This window comes from Physella acuta, unplaced genomic scaffold, assembly GCF_028476545.2.
Source record: "Physella acuta isolate Inbredline_101_S28 unplaced genomic scaffold, ASM2847654v3 ptg000519l, whole genome shotgun sequence".
NCBI classification, from domain to species: domain Eukaryota; kingdom Metazoa; phylum Mollusca; class Gastropoda; family Physidae; genus Physella; species Physella acuta.
The window spans coordinates 526031-544207 of NW_026732038.1; the positions used below are offsets into that span (position 1 = coordinate 526031).

Below are 18177 nucleotides of genomic sequence, written 5' to 3' on the forward strand. Positions count from 1 at the left end.
TCTCTCAAGCCAAAGAGTTCTAAAAAATTATTACCATTAGCAGAAGGTGACTCAGACAGGCCCTGCTCTTCTGGTATCAAGGGCACTTCTAACTTCCCTCCCTTGATTTTGTTCGGCACAGCATACACGTCTTCAGGCTCAACACTTTCCTCCTTCTTCCGGTAGATGGGCGATTGTGCAGCGGTGTTTTTGCTCGGCCCCTGCGCGTACATGCCATTGGTTCGCTTGGCCACGATTGGTTCTTCGTATATATCGCTGGTGGGCAGAGGTCTGAATTCTATCTTTTCGTCACCATTGACATTTTTGTCCACTTTCTAGAAAGAAGATCATAAAAAATAATACTTTTAGAATGAAATAATTAGTTACTTTCCAAATCGATCCACAACCTTCGACCACCATTCTCATCCCGCCCCTGCTTTCGTTCAACATCCACTAATACCCTTACCTAACTTCTAGCCTAACCTTAAAGTAAATGAAATAAAAAGCTAAAAATTGTAATTATGCCTTAAGACGAAACAGAATTAATCAGTACCCCGTAATTTAAAATTACCACAAACTATTTTAAAACAATCACCTTCATGCCTTTGTATTGCTTTCTTTTCCTGCAATACTTTCTGGCGACGAAAAGTGAAAGCGCGAAAAGAGCCACGCCTCCAACGCTGACTCCAACAATGATGGCTGTCCGCTTTCTGCCCGCCTCTTCATCTTCTTTTTCCTGGCGAGCACAAATCAGAAGTATGTAACAGTGGTATAGCCTACACAGTAACAATAGTTCACCTGTCTACATTCAGTGTTTCTTCCAGACTTTTTTCTCCGGGGGGGGGGGGACGACTTGATATTTTCGGGAGGGGAAGGGGCGGTCAACATTTTCCGGGGGAGGGGTGGCAGACACGTGTAAAATTATATATTTTCTATATAAATTCCATTTCGTTCGGGGGGGGGGGGGGGGCTCCCCCGAAGAGATGCCTGGAAGAAACTCTGTCTACAGTGGTCAATGGCTTACCTTGCCCAGCGAGCCTGCGACTGATGGAGACGAGGTAGATTCTTCGGCTGCAGGGGGAGCCACTGTAGTGTCTGTGGCATAGAATTTGATGAAACGGTTTTTATACCAGCGCTAAACGTATAGACGGTATTCACTTAACTTAATACAATCTCACTAAAAACCACACATTTTAAAATACGCCCTTCCAGTGAACCCACGAACAAAAACTGAATGAGATGTAACGTATGTAATATCTTAGACCTAGAGTTGAAAACCACCCCTATCTTCATATCTTTGCTCGAGGTCCATACATTCAGACACAAACTGTGTTTTTTTTAACATTTTCCCAAATTTTGGGTTAAAGTGGCGTGTCTAATGGAAACAAATGAAGTCAGGCCTAACTTGTAAACAAAATGTCAGATAATAAACGCCACACATAGAAATAGGCTAAAAGTTTGTTTTTAAGTTCTAAAACTAACCATCGTGATCGATCCTGCTTCTGTTCCTAACAACAAAAGATCCTTGACCTGACCCTGAGGAATAAATTATGTACATAATATTTTATTTTCGTTAATTTTGCAGCAGACGGTAAACAAATGTTGACATGCAAAGCAATAAATCTGTGCTATCTAATACATTAGCATAGAGGAAGTACGTCATAGCGATTAAAATTTGTGACACAATTTTAAGACAGGGGTGAACATCATCAGACAATATACATTGCGAACTTTATGACAGAGGTCATGGAGTTAAAGTCACATGACACAATCTTCTTTAATGCTTATTAGCATAATGATACTAAAAAACGTAAGTGATTTTTAGTAATTCAATAAAACATAATTGTGTGAAGACCAGTTTTAGCGACGATTTGTAAATCCATCAAAAATCCAGTGGGCACCAATATTTCAGACACGCATTTAAAATAAACACACACAGACACACACACACATACACACACACATACACACACAGACATACGGACAAGATTGCAAAACTAAGTTTTAGGGAGCTGTAAAACGTCTAGATTTGCAAAAATCTCGATTTTTAAAATATTTGTTTTACACGATTACTTCGTATATAGTATATACGAGAAAGTAAAAAAACCCACAACGTTTACTGTGCTAAATTTAACAAAACAGTTTTGGCTATTAAAAATATTATTTTAAGTTAGATCGGGTTCAAAGAAACTGAATTTAAATTTTCAAAATGTGAGTCATTTTTTTTACTAAACTTTTCTCAAGTCGCAAAAAAAAAAAAAAAAAAAAAAAAAAAAAATTAAAAATTAATGAGATATTGGATAGTTTAATCGTGTCTTTTGGGAAAAGTCAGGTAATTACAAATGACTAATTATTCTGTCATTAATCCCTGATTAATCCCTGATTAGTCTATAATGTTGTACTTTTAAAATTGCATATCATCTGTTGCAAGAATTAAACGGTGTGTGTATGGGGGGGGGGGGGGATAGGGAGCTGACACATTCAAAGTTTGACTCTCTATATTTTTAATTACCTGAATCCGATGTCGACTCAAGATCAAACAAGTGTATGTATTTCTGTGTTGTGCTTGGAATGACAACTACTTCAACTGTGTATTCATTGTCCGCGGAGTTATCGCTCACTGGCGGCCCAGTCACTGTAGATGTCTCTTCAGTCGAGGGGGCAACAGATGGCGCTTCAGTCGAGGAGGCAACAGATGGCGTTTCAGTGGAGGGAGCTATGGTTGTTGTATCGTAATCACCCGTTGACGGCGGCTCAGTCGTACTCTCTTCAATCGCTGCACCAATTTTACTGCCAACCATGAAAGTATCATTCGAGTCTGTTGTGTTCTCTGGATTAGCTGTGGTCACGTGGTCCAGCTCGTGCACACCAGCTGCTAGTGGTAACTCAGTTTCGGTTGAATTCTCAGCACTATGAGTACTGGTGTCAGTATCCGGCTGGGCCGTCGTATCTAAATCAGTAGCATTGTCGGCTGTATGTAGACGTCCGATGTCGACCGCTTCACTTCCGGTTGTAGTGTCAGGGCTTGGGGTTGTTTTTTCTAGCTCTTGTACAACAGCTTCAACTGGTTCTGTCGTCTCCGCCACCGTTGTTTCCGCCTCTGGTGTAGTTGTTTCTAGCGGGTTGTCAGTGGCACCTGGTTCCGTTGTGGTGCTGGAAGGTGGTTCTGCTGTTGTTTCTGCTGCTGCAGGGAGGCCAATGTGAACTTCAGATTCACCTTCAGTTGTTGTGTCGTCTGGTGAGGGAGTGGATGTGACGTCTGCAGAAGCTGGGGCGTTTTCTTCTGTGGCGGTAGAGGATGTGACGGAATCAACGTCAGGAGATGTGGTTGGGGTTGAGTCATCTGAAGCAGGGGCTGCAGTGCTAAGGTTGGGTTCATGCTCATGTAATACTCCGGCGTCTGCTCCTGCATGTTCCTCTGCGGTAGAGCTTTCCGTTTCTTTTGGTGTAGTCGTCTGCTCCGTTGCTACCACCACAGCTTCCCCACCTTCTGGACCAGCGGTGGTATCTTCTTTGGTGTCTGCATCTTTTAAATGTGTTTCCTCGACCTGACTGCTGACTGTAGTTGTCGAAGACTTTTCATCTTCACTGGAAGCGGTTGTTGTTGTCTTCGTGTCCTCGCCGTCCTGACTTTCTAATACCTTTCCAACTTCTGGTATTAATTCCACATCGCCTTCTTCATCTCCGTCCACCATCCCAAGAGGAGCTGGAGATTCAGTTGTTTTGTGGGCGGTGTCTTTGTCCATCTCTGTATCTACTAAATTTTCACTTGCCTCGGGATCTTTGTTGTCATTGGCTGCTTCTTCGGCCACAGTGTTAGAGCTGTCTTTGTCATCTGTTTTATCAGGGTTCGTTGTGGTGGACTCAGCGTGGGATTTGTCATTAGAATTTGTGTTTGTTAGATCAGTATTTGCCTTCGCGTCATCTAAATCTTTTTCGTCATCGCTGGTTTCCTGCTTTTCTGCGTCACCAACCCCTGACTTTTCTGCGTCACCAACTTCGGGTTTGTCTGCGTCATCAGCATTCGTTTTTTCTGCGTCATCATCACCTTGTTTTTCTGAGTCAACTTCTGGCTTTCCTGCGTCATTATCATCTTGCTTTCCTGCGTCATCGTCAACTTGTTTTTCTGCGTCACCAGCATCTGGTTTTTCTGCGTCACCAGCATCTGGTTTTTCTGCGTCACCAGCATCTTGTTTTTCTGCGTCACCAGCATCTTGTTTTTCTGCGTCACCAGCATCTGGTTTTTCTGCGTCATCATCATCTTGCTTTCCTATGTCAATAACATCTGGTTTTTCTGCGTCACCGACTTCTGGTTTTTCTGCGTCACCGACTTCTGGTTTTTCTGCGTCACCAACTTCGGGTTTGTCTGCGTCACCAGCACCTGGTTTTTCTGCTTCATCATCACCTGGTTTTTCTGCGTCACCAACTTCTGTTTTTTCTGCGTCATCACCATTTTGCTTCTCTGCGTCATCCGCATTTTGTTTCTCAGCGTCATTAGCACCCTGCTTTTCACCATCAGCGTCAGACTTTACAGTTCCATCAACAGGTTTCCCTCCTGCAGCAGCTTCATGTTTATCTCCATCATGTTTTTCAGAGTCATCAGATTTGCTGGTTCCCCCTTCCTCAGTTCCCGAGTCCCCTTCTTCGTTTTTCCCCGCACCATCCTCTTGTTGGTTCTCCCCATCACTTGCAGGTTTCTCAGTCTGGTGCGAGGCGTCCTCCCCCTCACCAAACCCCACCGGCTCGTCCTTCTGCATAAGCTCGCCCCATTCATCTCCGCAGCTGAGAAGGAAGGACTCTGACTTTTTAGCTGGTGGTTTCGAACACGGCACACACACCGTGTCTTTAGAGGTCGAACATGGTAGGGCTGCGTACGTTTGCACTGGGCAAATGGAGCATATTGTACACTGTTGTTCTTTATTGGCGTTTTCTGAAAAATACAAAATCAAAAAACTTAACTATACCATCTAATTTTACACCTTCAATTATTTTCAATATATATATATATATATATATATATATATATATATATATATATATATATATATATATATATATATATATATATATATATATATATATATATATATATATATATATATAGGTAACTACTCTTTACAAGTTGTGGGGTTTTAAGATAGATTCTCACCAACACATATTTCAAAGTGAAATTGGCTTAATAAACATGGAAGCGTTCAGTAGAAAGTGAGGTGAAAGTGGCTGGAGCTTCATAGCAGAGGCGTAGCGGGGGGGGGGGGGGCGGGGGGGGGACATATTCCCCGGGCGCCGACCTTAGGGGGGGGGCAAATTGAAAGTTTGAGGGGGGTGCAAATAAAAAGTTCGAAGGGGGGGTGCAAATCTTAAGTTTGAGGGGGGGGTGCAAATGAAAAGTTCGAGGGGGGGGGGTGCAAATCGAAAGTTTGTCCCCGGGCGCCGGGAAGGGTCGCTACGCCTCTTCTGCTTCATAGACCCAGTTTAAGGGAATCACTTAAACCCGTGTCCACTTTATAGGCGTGGTTGTGTCCATATAAAATATAAATGACCCACGGTTAATCAAAGTGATGAAATAAAACTTGACTGAATGAAAATAAGTTTCCGATAATAATCCAACCAATGGCCTGCGCATGGGTTCAAGTAAAACGAACCCCACTCACCTGTAAATGTCCCAAAGCTGCACTGCTCACACTTAGGTTTAGCACCGGGGACGCAGTCCTCCTTCAGGTAAGACCCAGCATCACATATACAGGTATCGTAGGGGAAACTTGATACTGTCTGCAACATCAACACAATAGGTTAGCTAACAACACGTGCTTCTCTATACCACTGGACTGACAGTAAACACATTCAACAAAACGGACAACAAATGGTTGAGTTCGAGACAAACTACTGCAGTTGCCTCTTCCATACGACTGTGTACGACGTCTTTTAAAACCCACCCTCCATCCAGTAACTGAAATCAAAGCTAAAGAGTCGTACTTTTACAAGAAATCAGAACACAGTGTAGTCTGTATTGACGGGTGTTGCCAGTTTACTGTAAATTATGTCAGAAGTGTGATTTTAAAAACATTCAATTATTATTCTTTTAATCAAGGGGCAGCTAGAGAAATGACAGTTCTTCGGCATATTTTTGTTTATTGTTAGTTTCGAGTTAGGTATAGATCTTGATTATCACGTTTAAAAAAATCAAATGGCAACAGTATTTTCTTTTTCTCGTGTGTTTACTATTAACTCAGAAAAAAATATCAACGACAATGTCATAATGTAACACCAGGAACTGTTTTAATCGTTATGACGCCTCTTGCTGATCTCTACACAAACATTTTCAAATGTATTATTCCAGGCCTCATGCGGATGATACATTGCGACGCTCCGCAAATAAACACATCTGGAGCAGGAAGAAACATCTTGGCAACGTCTCTCTCCTGCCGCACGACATGTTCGGTAAACATCGGTAAACATCGGGCCGACTCTAGTAATGCTCACAATCACGTGCGGCGGGTAAAGTTTACACGCTAAAGTAAACTTGATGTAAGTGTAATTTATGTTGTTAGAGGAAGCATCACTTAGGGTTTACTGTTGTCTGTAATAAACAGCTCGGGGGTAGGTCAACGGATGGGGAATATTACAGAGGTGGATGTTAGAGATAGGAATATTTCTGTACAATTGAGCGATGTTGTAGATAAGGAATTTAACTGAATGTTACAGATAGGGAATATTACTGTACAATTGAGCGATGTTGTAGATAAGGAATTTAACTGAATGTTACAGATAGGGAATATTACTGTACAATTGAGCGATGTTACAGATGAGAGATTTTACAGAATGTTACAGATAGGGAATATTACTGTACAATTGAGCGATGTTACAGATGAGAGATTTTACAGAATGTTACAGATAGGGAATATTACAGACGGGGGAAGTTAAAGATTCCACAAAATGTGAGTTTTACTAATGAAGAGAAATTAGTATTTAAAGTGATGAGTGGATAGTGAAGTAAGGTCAGTAGCGTCACAAGGCGAGGGAGCGGTTCGTGGTGATACTTTTAATGGGGTGACACCATGTCGAAAAATCGTAAAAATTTACAGTTAGAACAATGTTTTATTTCATTAAAATAATAAAATATTTGGCGTGTGTGTGTGTGTAGTAGGGGGGGGGGGGTTAGAGCTACACCCAAACCAAAAATACAAAACTGTTGGAGGGGTGGGGTGACACCCTCCATTACGCACCGAGTAACACCATACCTAGTGACGCCAATGAGTAAGGTACACAGTTAGGGAAAGGGTAATCATGGAAATGGGTTGTTAGATAATGGGATAGAGAAAGAGGTGAGTAGACAAATAAAAGGCTGGGGAGATTAACGCTTGTCTCATGGCAGCATAAACTTCCGTTTCCGTTTCAGGTGGTAATTTAATCCGCATGCTAATATGGCGATGTTTATCTTTTAATTGTCTTTGTTATCTTAAAGTGCAAACAATATCTAATGGAAATAATATTCTTGATAATATTTTTCATAAACAAAAAAATAATTATCTTTAATTTAAACAACATTTAAACTTATCGACAGCATGAACCTTTAGAATAATTTTGGCCTCATTATTCGTGCGCGTATCTGGCCACACCGAAACAAGGGACACAATCTTTAGTTCCGAGGCCCCCCGTCACTGCTTGCCACTGAAAAACTTGCGTGAATATTGAGGTGGCTATTACCATTGTTTCGGTCTAGTTTTGAAAGATTGTGATGATAATGTATGCGGCCCCACATTCTGGCATATTTGTAGAAAGAAGAGTAATATAGAAACTATTTCAGGTTTTAAATCACTTACAGTGATCAGGCTCTGTTAGATCAAAACGAGATAATTTAGAGAACCAATCCTAGATTCTACTTCTTGTAATTAAGTTTTCTGTTTGATAATTTGGTTGAGTATAATGTTATTTGTGTTGGTCGCTTTTTGAAAGGTTTAGCAGCCAATTGACGTAAGATGATGCACTCATGTCTATCGCACTTTGACAAGTTTAGTACCTAGTGACGTAAGATGATGTACTTTTGTCGGTCGTACTGTACTTTATATATATATATATATATATATATATATATATATATATATATATATATATATATATTTACTATAACTGTTATTTTTTACATCGAGATTACTCGTTCGGTTATTAAAAATTTCCCATCTAAATATGTACATAACAGAGACGAAAAAAACCTCATATCGGTGTTTAGAAAAAAAACGAAATGGTTTATTTTTGTCTTGGGAGACAATGGATGCGCCCAGATAAGTGAAATCATCATGGCTTGTAGATGAAGAGTCAGGGGTTGCCCGTGCATCGTGATACCCCACTGGAACTTGATAGAGTCCAAACTACCGTTTTGTACCAACTTGGTTTGCAGAGGCTGCCTGAGGGAAACCAGGGTTGAGAATCCTAGTGCCTAAGGGACTCCACTCCTATTCAATATTTAAATTATCTCTCTTAGATGGTTTGCTGTCCCCAGCTAATGAGCCTGCTTTGCCCGGGGGTTTGAACCCGGGAATTTCAGGCTATCAACCATTCGCTCACCCACCCTCGCTTACTTTTAATTTTCCCCCTCCCCCATCCATTACTTAAATATTTTTAAAAATCGCCCATAGCTATTCCACTGAGGAAAAAACTTACCAAATCTCCCGACATGATAAATTATACATATCTCTATAGATTACACGTCATTATTGCTAAACCAGATGTTTTAATAACTGTATCACATTTTAACTGAGTAGTTTTATTCCCAATATCTCACAGCCTTAATCTATTCTGGCTAATTCTATTCTACAGTGGTCCAGTCCACAACCGACGTACAATCTATGCTGGCTAACTCTATCCAGTCCACAACCGACGTACAATCTATTCTGGCTAACTCTGCTCTACAGGGAGATGGAGGATCGACTAAGCCAATGTGGCGCTAATTTATTTGAAGTGATTATTTGGCGAGTTCAAAGGTTAAAATAACATTTACCTAGTCCGTTGGTAGGACAAGTAAGGGCAGTTTGGTACTATGTCTAGGCCAAGTGTTATTGACTAAACAGCTCCGGGGTGAGGGGGTGGGGGGGGGGGGGAATGAGTTCCGGTTCCTGTTCCATCTGTAAGGAAACACATCCCAGCATCCACTGCGCAGCTCAACTATACAACGTGTAACCGTTGCGTTACTTATGTCATACCTTACACAAAGTCTCAGTGGCGTAGCGAGGGCGGATGTCACCTGGTGCGGCACCTCATGGTGTCACCCCCCCCCCCGTAAGAATATATATATATATATATATATATATATATATATATATATATATATATATATATATATATATATATATATATATATATATATATTCCATATACACTTGTAAGTACGTGTATACGCATGTGTATATGCATTCAAAAAATAATTTCTATTGGATGTATATAATTTTTTTACCCTCCCCCCCCATACATGGATTAACATATAGCTTATTACGATTATCAGCCAAACCGTTTTCCTCAGGCACATATATATTGCATCGTTGAGTTGATGTAACTCTTCCCCCCCCCCCCCCATCGTCACCCCCGCGGAGATTGTTTTAAACTGTGCTCAGATAATACTAACGATTTGTATTGGGCTATAAATATATTTAGCTATTTTTGCCTTGGTGTCACCCCCCCCCCGAAAGGTGTCACCCGGTGCTGTAGGCACCCCCCCCCCCCTCGCTACGCCTCTGCAAAGTCTTGTTTAGATTTTAATTTGATTTATTGACTTGTTTAGAAAGTCTTAACGCGGAAAGATCGTGGCTTAATTTGTTACCCACTCCTGCATAAATTACAGTTGCTGAATGCAGGCTATTCACAAAACCCTATCAAACCTGAGCCTAAAACTAGATCAAAACCTGTCTCGTGTATTCAAACGGTGGCTATTAATCTTCATATATTATTTCTTCTTATACGACTTAAAAGCCTTGTGGTGGGGTGGGGTGGGTTTGAAAATTAAAATTTAAGCTATCTATCTCCTCTTGAGCTCCATGTTAAAAATCTCCATGTCAAGCTCCCTATGCCTAAAATCTCCATGTTACGCTCTCCATGCCTAAAATCTAAGAAACTCCGTGTCAAAAAAAGCTGAACCATCGCCAACTAGTTTTGGTGTTTTCTTTACACGTTTATTTCTGTCTCTTCACACACACTGCCACATAAAGCCATTCATGCTTAGACATCGAGTTATTTATGCTTGTAAATAGATAGACGATCCATTGTCACCTGGGGCTTTAAAGTATTTCAAGTGTAACAAAATACACTGTGATAAAGATATTACAGCGACGTGAAGTTCTTGAAGTGACAACATCTATCAGTTTTACAAGCGGAAGTGACGTGCAAGGCTGGAGTTTGGATAGAAGACACTGATTTTTTAATTGGAGATTCTGCATTTTGACAAGCTTAGAGGTTGGGATTGAGAAAGAGAAATATTTTTTTTTAAAGAATCACTTTACAGTGAGGGGTTGGGGGGGGGGGGTGTCATAATTGTAATATCGTTGTTTATATATATAAATTATATTTTAATATATTTATTCTCTCTAATGATGTTTTGGTAAACAAAATTTTTTCGCAGCACTTTATAGATCTATGCAGATAATTTTAATATTCCTTGCAGAGGCGTAGCGACCCTTCCCGGCGCACGGGGACAAACTTTTCGATTTGCACCCCCCCCCCCCCCCTCAAGATTTCGATAAGAGTCTATGAAGTCAACTACTCAACCATGTAAGATCTAATATTTTGGGAGGGGGGGGGGGGGTAAACAAAGTATTCCCGCCACTAGGCAAGTAGACTTAGATCTAGTGCCGCGTGTTTCTCATGAGATCTCGGATAAGTTACGACGCGAGTTGTTTCCCCTTCACTAATAAGGTAAACGAGGAATGTTGCCCTGCCCTAGACATTTGTCATAGGGTTAATTAGAAATTAATCAAAATCAAGTCCGTAATCTTTGTAATTGATGTACTGGTATCGCCTGACCCTGACAGCTTAATCCTGTCTTCGTCACCCTCAGCTGTAGTGTAAGTCAACTCTCTTTCTTTCCTTCTTTACGTCAGATTTCTTATCTTAACTGTCTTCTCTGCTTTAAGTCAGCTTTCTATTTTTCTTCTCTGCTGTAAGTCAGCTTTATTCTGTGCTGTAAGTCAGCTTTCTATTTTTCTTCTCTGCTTTAAATCAACTCGCTTACTTATTTTCTCCATTGGCAAGTCAACTCCTCTACCTTTTACCGCCCCTCTCCCAGTCATAAGTCAACTTTCCTACTTATCCCCACCCCCACCCAGTTGAACAACTTTCCTACTTATCCCCATCCCCACCCCCACCCAGCGGTACAACAACTTCCCGCCTCACCAGTAGCTTAGCGCTGGCTCATACGAGTTGCTAGTAGCTAGCTTTACACATCTGTAAAAATGAACTCAACAGGTAGCGAGAGACGGAAATGCAACTTCCTCCCCCCCCCTCCACTCCCCCCCCCCCTTCCCCTGGTCTACATGTCCCACTTCTCCCACGTCTCATGACCTCAAATTTTGCATTTTAAAATTAATTAGCTTATGGGGCAAAGCTCGGTGATAAGTGACCCTGTGACCTGCTGTAAGGTCAGAGGTTATAATATATCTTCATGCGTCAACGTGGTCTCATGGTATGACAACTTCCTGACAAATGTGCGATGTAGACCCTTTGAGTTCTAAAATCCATCAAAGCTCAACATGGGATAACTATTTTTGTTTCGCTTTTTTTTAAAAAAGAAAAATCACCGGAAACACTTTTTAATTATCCGGTTTGTGACCGACATCTGTGTACACTTTTAACAGGTTGTTTCTTTTAGTTCAAGTAATTAAAAAAAACAATGCTTTGGTAAGCAAACACATTACCTGTGAAAATTACTGTAGTCAAGCATTCGAAAAAAAGAATTCCCCTTTTTATACGACGTGGCAGTCAATAGAAGTGGACAGAGGGGCACACGTAAATTACAACACGCAGGTTTATTGTAGTTCAACTGTAGTTATAAATTATAACAAGTAACTATTAGAGCTGAGGGCCACATGCAAATGTCTGATACACACCAGAGCTGAGTTAGCACAGAGACGTTATTTGAACGCGCCGGGTACCCACGAGAGCTGAGTTAGCACAGAGACGTTATTTGAACGTGTCGGGTACCCACCAGAACTGACTGGGCTCTATAATTACAAGACGCAAGTGCCCGGTGGCTTTATACGGTTCCATGACAAATGATCTCAGGACAAATGATCTCAGACAAAATATCTCAGACAAAATATCTCACGGACAAATGATCTCAGGACAAATGATCTCAGGACAAATGATCTCAAGGACAAATGATCTCACGGACAAAAGATACCAGGACAAAATATATCAGGACAAATGATATCATGGACAAATGATCTCAGACAAAATATCTCAGACAAAATATCTCACTGGGAAATTTTAATAGTATGTACGATGATTTTAGTTAATTTGAACTTTTTTTAATTGACTGTTAATATCGGTTTGTTTACTCTTTTTATGCATAATAATTGTGAATAAAATGAATTTGTTAAACCTAACAAACCATCAAAAGATTTATTAAACTTTGTCGAAGCAATTGATTCGAAATAGTAATAATTATAACAAACTTACTCCTTTAGCCTGAAAGGTATAATAAATGATAATGTATAAAGCAAATAAAGTAATGGTTGTTATACAACATTAAGGTTCAAAACACGCGAAATAGTTTTCAAAAATGTGAATGGGTTTTCAGGTTCGTAATACTATGTTATAATCTATTGTGTGAACTCTTGCTAGACATGTCCTAATTTCACATTTCCAAATCTCTTTGCCTGCTTATTGCAAACATAAATTCACCAGAAACTAGTGTCCTAAAACCTTTCTGAAAGAGGCCATAACTTAGTAATCACCAATAATACTGCTTTGTTTGATGCACACTACGACAAACTTAGCTCCGCGGTGACCTGATCACTAAGGTGTGACCGTCGCATAGCTATTGACTGTTGATGCTAGTTGTATTGTCCATGGAGAGCGGAGGTTTTTCCCTCAAGGCATGTCTCTGCCATCAAAGAAGGCGGCCACCTTGATAAGAAGGTGTCTTTATTGTTATTTCATCCCCTTTGATATAGTTTCGTCCACCTGACGTGGTAGGATTGTCTCATGTTTGGCAAGCTAACCTACGCTGTCTATCGAAAAAATCTTTAATCTTCGTATACTATATTACTAATACTAACTTTAAAATGTTTAGTGCAATATGACACATTTATACGCCAAACTTTTCTTACAATTATTATAAAGGCCTATAAACAATATTAAAACATAATAAACAAAACCATATGACAATCAATAAAAAAAAAATATTTCAGATCAGCTAAAATCATCAACTACACTTTTAAAATTTAGGTATGAGATATTTTGTCTGAGATATTTTGTCTGGGATCAATTGTCTGTGGTATCATTTGTCCTGATATATTTTGTCCTGGTATCTTTTGTCCGTGAGATCATTTGTCCTTGAGATCATTTGTCCTGAGATCATTTGTCCTGAGATCATTTGTCCGTGAGATATTTTGTCTGAGATATTTTGTCTGAGATCATTTGTCCTGAGATCATTTGTCCTTTATACAATAAGTCATGTTGGACCTACCCATCACGGCTAATGGTCCCAGGACTTAATATTAAAATGCCAGGTATATTTATGCAGAGCTTATTAGTGTTTCATTCTGACATTTTTTCTCCTGAGGAGGTGGGGGGGGGGGGGGGGGTGGCGTGGCGGAAACAGGTTGAAGTATATATTTTAAATATTTTATTTTTATTCTATTTCGTCGTCCCCCCCCCCCCTCAAGAAATGCCTGAAATAAATGCTGCGCAAAAGTATTTTTAAAAAGAATTAAAAACAAACAAAACATAACAGTTATTGACGGACATGTTTACTAAGTTGTTAAGATCGGGTGTGTTTGGTGCGACAGACTCGCGTTTCCCCGTTATATAAGCATACACAAAAACTGGCCACAAGTCTCGCCAACCTGTGTTGGTCACTGTGTTCAGTCGACCCCCCCCCCCCCTCTACAACATCCCCCTCCCACTCCAAAATTATTATTTCTAGCGAGGAACTAAGTACCATTTAGTGCCTGTTTTCCACGCTTTCAATAATTTCTAAAGAAAAGGTCACGAGGTCAAAAGTTAAGGTCAGACCCACCAGTCACCAACGACCCGAAATGATATCTCGTTACACTACACGAGACTTAACATGGAAGCTCCCGGCTCTGTCTCTCGCATCTTTTAAATACTTTATGGGGTCATAAATTACTTTGAAGTCCCCCTTAAACCTAGCTAGTTTGCGTAACCCCAACCCCCACCCTATTTGACTTATCATACATCTTCATCCTCTTCTGATGCTTTTATATATATTCTAAAAATAACTTTTTTTCCGGAAGTAAAAGAAACAGTTTCCCGTTCATTATTTATTCGTTTAATAATTAATTTATGCGAACTAATAAATCTGTTTGACGTAATTTAAATAATAACGACGCTTGACGTCTTTCGACGTTTCGGAGTTTTAAAAAAACGTTAAACTAAAGTAGGTCACAGAACGAATTTCATGCAAATGTTATCTCTCAAATTTGTCCCCGTTATTTTTTTTAAAACACAAGAACTGGTCTAAAGTGAGTTTATCAGCAGACTGTTTAAATATAAAAAGATAGGAAAACGTGTCCTTAAATTCTTGTACAACTCTTATCGCGATAAGCGGAATTATGTGCCTTAATAGTGTCTGGTTGAATAAAATTATGAAAAAAAGTCCATTTCCTGTCACCGATCTTATTCGTTGTTTACTAGCAACTAGTCCCATGCCTGACCGGGATTTTGACAAGCACAATTTCCGGGTTTATTATTTGAATAATAATTTACAGCTGAAGTTAATTAGATTCCAGTTTGGAAATACTGACGTCGTTGAGTCATGGTGACTTGATTAATGACAGCTTTCTACAAACGATCCCGTTTTTTTTGCGGATGTGTAAATATAGGATTTTTTTTCTGACCAGCAATAACCTGTTAGCGTTATTACAATCTGGTTCGATGTAGACGAAATAATTAATTACAATTAAGTTTTAAAATATCTCGAAGTAACCTATGGGCATACACTAAGTGAAACGATTTAACGGTTAAAAATAATAGCATTACAAAACTTACCAAAATGAATGAAGAAACAACATAGAGAAAACACAGACTCTTCATTTTAAAAAATATTCTTCTGTAGCAGTTACTTCTCTCTCAATTATTATCACAGACTTCAGATTTCTTTTTAAATCATCCACATGAATTATTTCCAAATTTGCATTATTCACATTAATCCAGCTGTAAATTATCCACAAAAATACTATCCAACTTTGGATAAAATACAATCACTAAATCCGGCACTAGTCACACTTGACCGAAAATTCACTTTAAAAAATTGATCCTTGACTGAAAAATACTCCAATAATCCTTTCGTGTACGCACTAATTTCTCTGCCGGGTGGAGATCACTACAGCCCACTCTGTGTCTTTCAACTGCCGTTCTCCCGCATATCTAAAAAAAAAAAGAAACTTAAGATTAGTTATTTAAATAGTACATTTGAGTTTACATTTTCTCACTCGATGCTGACCAACATTGTCTGAAATCGTAACGAAGCACAACTCATCAAAATACTGACACAATGCTTAAACTCAAAATACGTTGGAATTATTTTTTAACTTTAAAAATGGACAATATGCTATTTATTTAACAGAAATAATTGTGGTATAATTCTCGTCTCTAACACAAAACCCACAATCGTAAAAAGTAAAAAATACTACCACATTCATTTGAAAGTTTCAGCTAGATCTAAATTCGAATGAAGAATTAATTCAGTAGCGATGTTCATGTTGCATGTGGAATAATATTATTTCGTTCGTTACAGCTTTACGGCAATTAGAATTAATGTTTTTAAAGAGCGACTATTGACTGGCTACCTTCCTCTCGTTTGGGCGTTAAGATACAAAGTACGTTTTTCCTGCAATACTAGAATCTTGTGTTTGTTAGCGCCCGGCTTTATAACAGATTTTGACGACTTATGACGACTTTAATACTTTAATCTGAATACAATTTTTGACGGCTTTATACTTTTACCATGAATGAAGTTACTGACGCGTGACCAAACTTTAGAACGGGACGATTGCTAGTCTTGTCGCCCTAAACAATTCCAGAAGAGTTCCATTGCTGTGTGCGGTTTGTCTTTCAAAAGGTTTCCCTTGCTAATCGTTGTTTGATTCGTTTCGCCACAAAGCTTCTAAATAGCAACACAGCGATATCGGTTAAATGATTTTTTTGTCATGCAAAATTAGCTGACGTCTGGTGGGTGGGGGTGTATGTGTATGTGTGAATTTGGTGTGTGCAAGGCTCGTGATCCTGTATGTGGCTATATGAACCATGATGTTTTATAAGAATTGTCTTTATGGCATATGGGCTTTATTGCCTGTCTGTAGCCCTTCAATAAATAGTTATCAAACAAAGTATAATACAAAAAACAAACATTGTCATGTTTGTAAAGTGCGAACATCCCTTTCGGTGTCCTTGAAATGACATTGAGAACAGCCCAGATATACGCGACCTGATATGAATGAAGTTATACAAGAGTTGCACATCTGACACTGCCTGAGGTTTCTCTTCCGTTAGACCTACGGCGATGGACATCCACGGATTCGTGTCGTCGTAAGGAGGGAGGCGAGCAGTGTACTTTAAAGTACCGGTTCATCTTATTCTTGTATTGTCTGAGTATCGTTTCATCTTATTCTGGTATTGTCTGACTATCGTGTTCATCTTACTCTTGTCACGGAGTCACATTTCCCCCAATGAGATAACTATACACACACACACACACACACACACACACACACATATATATATATATATATATATATATATATATATATATATATATATATATATATATATATATATATATATATATGTGTGTATTGAAAATGTGCTCCAGTGGTAGAAAATTTGGTCGCTAACGTGAGAATATCCAGCTCAAATTTGTGCTATATCTCTCACCATACAGCCAGATGTAACCTGCCAATATCTCGGTCCTCACACCCTCTGGCTAGAAACAGATTAACTCTACTCTCTCTACTCTTTTGTCACCTTATATTGTGTTGATAATAGTTTATGCCTGGTATTCGTGATTTCTATAATTGCCTTGAAGTATACACACATGTTGAAGACGTTTATTTAAAGTTTTAAAACATGACCCTGTGTAAAGAAGTTGACACCCAGACGTGTGTACTTTTTGACACCTGTGTCCCCGTTATAAAATTAGCATGACTGAGGTCGCGGTGTTTGACATGCAAATGTTCAATATTGAACTGCGAACTAAGCACCGTACTCGTGTGATATACTTGATGTAACATTTACACAACCCTGGCTTTGCTGAGATAATTCGCCAACGCTGAAATTTAATCACAGATCACATTAGAAATTAACGATTATTTAAGGAGTGTGTTACATAAAATTATATGTTTTGTATAGCAAATTGAGAACTCTCTTATCTATTAAAAGTGACACTTTTTTGTGTGTTAAATTCTATTCAATCTGTTTCAAAAATAGAAAAGTTGTGTTTCATTATTTTTTTTAAAAAGAATATTCTAGTGTATCCGTTTACATTTTTTTAAACGGTTATTCGATTTGTGTTTGTCAACTGTGAAATTAAAACATTAATTGGTAGAATAAAATCCCTGTCGGTTTCAAAAGAAATAACCACTCAATATATCGACGGTTAAAAAGCCGCACATACTATCTACTGAAAGCGAATGCGTGAAAGGGACGTAATACAGCTGACAAAGAGAGACAACTTCGTCTTTATCCTGCGTTTAAGAATTTAAGTCGTACACCAATACCTCTTGAAAAATATTGAATGATAAATTTTGAGTTGAAAGGGGAGAGTGTTGTCTACTGAATGGCTTGTCGGTTGATGTAATTTGTTGGCATGAGGGGGGCGGCTGAGCTGCGGGGTGTGTGAAACAGATTCATCTTTTGTCTGTGTGAATGTGGTGGAAACGTATTAGATTTATACACGTCACTCCATATTGAACCAGGCTTCTGAAGGCTGACTTTTAAAGATGTTATGTTAATACTGTAAGTAACTTACTT

The 18177-nt window shown here is 39.2% G+C and overlaps 1 protein-coding gene across 6 annotated transcripts in view; it reads right to left on the reverse strand.

Annotated features, from left to right (window-relative positions):
• LOC131945020 (mucin-5AC) overlaps positions 1 to 18177 on the reverse strand; it is a 50987-nt gene that overhangs the window by 7854 nt on the left and 24956 nt on the right. For 5 of the 6 annotated variants that reach the window (XM_059305970.1, XM_059305972.1, XM_059305966.1 and 2 more), the window contains exons 2-8: positions 15199 to 15576; positions 5634 to 5751; positions 2492 to 4909; positions 1462 to 1515; positions 1004 to 1074; positions 575 to 715; positions 35 to 314 (exon numbers count right to left, since the gene is read on the reverse strand). In XM_059305970.1, the coding sequence (XP_059161953.1) occupies positions 35 to 314; positions 575 to 715; positions 1004 to 1074; positions 1462 to 1515; positions 2492 to 4909; positions 5634 to 5751; positions 15199 to 15243 (3127 nt within the window). In that variant the 5' untranslated portion in view covers positions 15244 to 15576. Of the gene's footprint in view, positions 1 to 34; positions 315 to 574; positions 716 to 1003; positions 1075 to 1461; positions 1516 to 2491; positions 4910 to 5633; positions 5752 to 15198; positions 15577 to 15842; positions 16000 to 18177 lie in introns of those variants that run through there. The other variant, XM_059305968.1, reaches the window with a different exon arrangement.